Genomic DNA, 6,002 nt, shown 5'->3' on the forward strand with positions numbered 1-6,002 from the left:
GTTGGTGGCCCAGAGTGGCTTGGTAGAAATGGAGCATCGGCTCCCCTGACCACCTCTCTCTGCGCAGGTTGCTGCTACCTCCTCTGCATTTGGGCTCAGCAGCCTGAAGAAAAAATAAATAAAAGGATTTTTAAAAAACCAACAATTTTTCAAAACATTAAAACAAAAGAAAGGAACAGAAGTCACAGATTGGTGATGGATAGTGAGTCTTGGCATTGTTATCCTGCAAAGAGTTTGCCATTTCCGGAGACAATTAAAAGGATTGGTTAAACAGAAAGATAGTAATGTTTTGGTCTTTGAGCTCTACTGGCCTAGGAATGCAAAGCATAAAAAAGCTACAGGGAAAACATACATGGGGCTGTCATTCTGTGTTTGTTCATGGAGCCAATTATGTCTTATCATTGCTTTTGTTATTTCTCTCAGTCTTGCTAAAGGCCCTTGCTAAAGGAGTCTGGGGTTGGCAGGGCTTCCTCAGTTCCAGGTTCTCCTTTTCTTATTTGATCCCAAGGGATGTCGGACAGGGTCCTACCCCAGCACTACACTGGGCACCTCCTGGTCCCAGCCACATGTCCTAAGACCTGATAATTCTTGCATTTCCTCTGTGGGTTAAAGAGTAAGGAGGTCAGTGAGTCAGCAAGAATCACAGACAACTTTGAACGAGTAATTTTAGGGAAGGTTTTGTGTGTGTGTGTGGATTTGGGTATTGACTTTTTAGAACAGGCCACAAACAAGTGGCCTATTAGATGTCTGAAAATTTATGACGCAATAGTCATATTAACAACCCATTTGAAACAGAGACATGAGGAGAAAGAACCAAGAGGTATACAGATAATAATGATCCAGCTGAATTTGTCGGTTCAGATTGTGGGTGCTGAATAAATTCGACAGAGCACAGTGTGGGGCTGTTCCAGGATGCCTGAGGGAGGGAAAGACTGAGGGGAAACTTCCCTCTCCAGCTAGACTTTTTGCTGCCCCAGGAATCAGTAACTGACTAGGTCAGCGCGGGCCCTAATCTAATCAACCCAACGCGCTTGCGTTTGATCTAATCATCTTCTCCACTCAAGATAGGAAGAAATATTTTATTTGCTGTTTATAATTTTCTGCATTTTTATTTTATCACATATGTATATATCTAATACAATCAATTATAATTTTATAATTGTCATTTCCAAGCATTTGAAAAATTATAACATATGTATATAATTTTAACACTATATATCATTTCCTTCATGTGCAAAATATATATACATGTGTCAATATATGGTTTAATTCCACATCCTGAAATCTTGGCAAGGTCTTAAATACTTTTGGGTGGAATTAGGCCAGAAATCAGACAGGATGAGTCCTTTGCATTCCTGTCCCTTTGCCCCTGCCTCTGCTGTCTTGTTTTTTAACATCTGCAAAATTCCCTTCTCGTCCGTGTCTAGGTCCCCAGTGCTACCACAGCCAGCAACATTCCTTGTTGAGGCGATAATGAATGGCAGGAGGGAGGGGTCTCTTCAGCCAATAGGAGTGAGCCACGCCCAGCCAAGGGGCTTATAAAAGGCAGGTCCAGCAGAACAACCCACAGTCTCAATCTGGATGTGTAAGGCAGAGGACCTTTCACTCGAACTTCAACATGGGATTGGGAACTGAAGACCGAGATCCGCACAGCCCCTCCAGCCAATGCCAAACTGGTCAACTCGCTTTCAAACAGATTTCCTTTACAGATGGAGACTCAGATGAGAAGAAACCACTTGAAGAAAAAGGTAAGGCACTCTCTGCCCATTCCAGTGACAACCACAACACCCAGAGGCAAGGGAAGGTCTTGGGCTGTTCGTATGGAGGCCGGAAGGAGGAGTGCAGTCGGGGACACTGAGTGTGTGTTTGGGAGGGTTTCATTTGAGGTTGGGGTTTAGAAAAGGCTTATAGCCCTCAGGGGGCTTTGAGAATGTGGCAGTGATCCCCTGGAACAGAATTTTTCCTCTTCACTCTTGACACTGGCTGAACAGCCTCAGTTGTGAGAATGACCCACAAATATGTGTCACAGATAGACTATGGGCCTCTCTGCCTAGGGAGGGATGAGTCACTTAAACTCCTTTTTTACACTAGAATAAGAGCCCAATTCAAATGAGGAGGAGAATTCCAACACAACTAAGCCCAAAGCCAGAAACGGTACTGCTAGATCAGGTACGATTTGACTCTTCCCAGGTAAGGAGGGACAGGATATGGATTAACACAGTCTCCCCTGGGAAGGAAACTGGGAGCTTTTTGGCAGCCAGGGCCTCTAAGATCCTGGACTTAAGAGAACAGAGAAGACCCAAGTTTTGGTGGCAAGCACAGCTCCTGTGTGTCCAGGATGGACTAGGGCTTCTGAGGTGTTCGGCTGGAGGCATTCATTCAAACTCTCATTTTATCCACAGAATCAGAGGCTAGTTCAGGTGGGGGAAACTCCAGGAAGAGGAAAATCAGTTGCAAGGACAGCTGCCAAGACAGAGCAGGTAGGATGTGTTTTATTTGCCCCAACAGGCAGACAAGCATGTAACTTCTATAGGGTTTGGCCAGGAAGGGGTTTTCTCAGTGGCTGAGATGATTTTAAAGATCCTGGCATTCAGAAAGCTTTTGGGAACCAAGAGGTTTTCAGCTTTATTATAAAGGATGTGGGTGTCAAGGAAAAGGAGAGACAAGTGGGGTTCACTTGAAGGTGCAGGGGGGAGGTTCCAGAATGAGTGTCCGTGAGACCTGTTCTGGCAGGTCTCTCACTCACATGCTTCCTCGGTAGGGAACTGTCTAGAAGATGAGCACAGCTTGACTTCTAGAAAGAAACCAAAGACCTCTGCTGCCATACACAGCAGTGAAACGGAGGAGACCCGCAATGCCAACCACAGGGCACACCCGAAGGCCCACACTGAGCATAGCAAGTGACCCAGATCTCGTTTCTCAAGAGACCAACCACCACCACTTCGGAAAAGTCTAGTGAGCTCTCTGCGTGCTATGTCTGAAGCCATTTATCAAGACATAGGCCAGGTGTGGGCTCAGCAGGTACATTCTCCACTGACCTGGGAGCAGCTCTCTGAGCTCACCCAGCTCCAGGGGCCTCTGTGCACCATGGTGCAGACCTTCTATGCCATGGCCACCCAGACAGCCTATGTCTTCCCTGCTGAGGACTGGCTTACTCCAGCCACACTGCCTGGTCCTGGGGATCCGGTCCTGGATGGAGAAGCCCGCAGCTCCTCTTAGGAGGGAGACATGTCCAGCATCTACCTAGACAGGAGACAACTAAGCCTGTCAGTGGGTCAGATGAGGCTTGAGCTGGGGGCTCCTTAATCCTATTCAGCAGAGGATGCAGATCTGGGACCGAGAACAAAGACCTTTCACTTTTAAGATTCTTCCAGATGACAATCAGCAAAAATTTTGGACACAGTGTTAATAAATGACAAGAACTGGGGTAGTGCTAATAAAGGAACTTGAACAATACACTCAGAATGGTGAACTCTGGGTTTCCTTGATGGCTGAGATTACTGACAAATTTTATATTTCATGTTAGACATTTCATGTCTTTTAGATGTTTTATGAGAGTCATGTAATTATAATTAGAAAAATGTTAGGGTATAATCATTCATGTGTTTGTATAATGTAAAGTATGGCAAAATGAATGTATGTTGACATCTTCCCCCCTTGATTCAGAAAAGGATATAGATCTTCATTCTCCCAGCCCAAGTCAATGGAGGATTGATAACCACTAATCTTTAACAGAATTCTCTATGGAGAAATGTTTATGTTTTTTCAGTTTAATGAAATCATGGTGAAATTATCATGCCATTGTTTATTACTTTCTATTTTCTTTATATAAAATCTAAGACAATGTTGTTAAACGCTTATGGATCATATTTATTCTTCACTTGGCTTACATAATTTGCTTTTTAAAACTTTCTGGCACTTTATGGGTTTTTGTGGATCTTATTTTATTGTGGAATATTAAATGTAATGTAGGTATTGTCATTTCTTACATACTGTTATATTTTATTTCATATATTTTCTATTGCATTTTATAGTAGGATCATGTAATATTTCATCATAAAATGTACTTACCTTTTACACAGAAAAAATAAAAATATTTGGGTGTTTACTTTGTTCCCTGCCTTATAATTTCCATATTGCATAGTAATGAGATAAAACATCAATGGCTTTTGAGTATTTTAAATTTTAGATAATTATGCATTTATCCATATACTGCATGTGTGGGGTCCAGGGTGGTTTTTTTCTTCACTTCTGCTTCATTTCCACTGTGACCTCCCAAGAACCCACAGCTCTTGTAGTTGGGGGATAGTGGTTTATTATTTCAGTAAGTGAGGCCAATTCAAAATAATATACTACAAATCAGCTTGAAACCAGGACATGCCTTCAAAGCATACACAAGTGTCTACATGTGTAGAAAAAATAATTTACAAGTTTCAGTTCGGGTGCAAGATGCAATTTCAAAAAGATTATTAAAGTAAATTAAAATGGAGACCAGGCCTAAGTCATCTCTGAGCAGACAAAACCAGTTAGGCCTCATGAGTGACTTTAACCTTGTTTGATTTCCAAACATAAGAATAACTTAAGCTATTTCTTTTCAATGCCTATGTTAAGAAAAAACAAATCCTAGTATTCTGGGAGGCCAAGGCAGGTGGATCATTTGACCTCAGGAGTTCAAGACCACCCTGAGCAAGAGCGAGACCCTGTCTCTAGTAAAAATAGAAAGAAATTATATGGACAGCTAAATATATATATTAGTCGGGCATGGTGGCGCATGTCTGTAGTCCCAGCTACTTCGGAGGCTGAGGGAGAGGGATTGCTTGAGCCCAGGAGTCTGAAGTTGCTGTGAGCTAGGCTGACGCCACGGCACTCTAGCCCAGGCAGTAGAGTGAGACTCTGTCTCAATAAATAAATAAATAAATAAATAAATAAATAAATAAATAAATAAATAAATAAATAAATAAATAAATAAAAACAGAACTTAAGCTCAACCAATCACAAGTTGTCAACAAACTCATATAGTCAGGAACTTTCCAACAAAGTAAACAAAAATTCAATTTTGTAATAGCAACCAATTATTTTGCTTACATTTTCCCAGTAAATACTTGCTGCTGACACTTTGTCATAGAAACACTAAACCTCTTTCAGTCTGGGGCTCTCCAATTCATGAATTGCTTTTACTCAAATTCTAAAATTTTATGGTGCTTCAGTTTACTTTTTAATAGAATAAAAATAAAATTACCTAGGAATAAATCTAATAAAGATGTGTACAGTGTATGAGAAAAATGATAGGAAGTTTCTAGAATATATGAATTTTGACATAAACAAATGGAAAATCACATCATGTTCTTAGGTAGAAAAACTTAGTATTTTCAACATCAATTGTTCTTAAGGTGCTATATAAATTTAATCTTGTTCCAATACAAATAACACTAGATATTAGAGGTAGACATGTGATTGAAAAGAGGTAAAAACACAAATAAGAATAGCCAAGAATACTCTGAATAGGAAATAAATAAGATTGACCAGTCCTGTGAGATATCCTGATTGATGAAAAAACTGATAGATCAGTGGAGCTAAAAATTCAGAAATAGAACAAAGTGCATGAGTAAGTGTCTTAGCCCATTTGGGCTGCTATTAGAAAAACCCCTTAAACTGGGTAACATGTAAACAACAGTTCAGAAGTCTCGAAAGTTTAAGATCCAGGTACCAGAAAATTTGGTGTCTGATGAGGGCCTGTTTCTCATAGACGGTGCCCTCTTGCTGTGTCCTGCAATGGCAGAAGTGACAAGGGTGCTTCCTTCAACCTCCTTCACAAGCACATTACTTCGATTTATGAGGACAGAGTCCTCCTGACTTAATCCCATCCTCCAAAAGGCCAACAACTAATACTATCACACTGGGGATTAAGTTTAATATGAATTTGTAGGTAGGGGACAAAAGTTTAGCAGAAATTTAATAAACAAAAAAAAACTACAGTGAAGATGATATCATTAATACTTGGG

General features: G+C 40.8%; 1 protein-coding gene across 1 annotated transcript; it reads left to right on the forward strand.

Annotated features, from left to right (window-relative positions):
• The first annotated feature begins 1,618 nt into the window (after positions 1 to 1,618).
• LOC123649338 (protein FRG2-like) lies at positions 1,619 to 3,290 on the forward strand. The gene is given in 5 exon segments (XM_045567422.1): positions 1,619 to 1,804; positions 2,100 to 2,169; positions 2,403 to 2,480; positions 2,762 to 3,203; positions 3,236 to 3,290. Coding segments are annotated over 5 exon segments (831 nt in total).
• Positions 3,291 to 6,002: the final 2,712 nt, after the last annotated feature.

This window comes from Lemur catta, chromosome 13 (assembly GCF_020740605.2).
Source record: "Lemur catta isolate mLemCat1 chromosome 13, mLemCat1.pri, whole genome shotgun sequence".
NCBI classification, from domain to species: Eukaryota; Metazoa; Chordata; class Mammalia; order Primates; family Lemuridae; genus Lemur; species Lemur catta.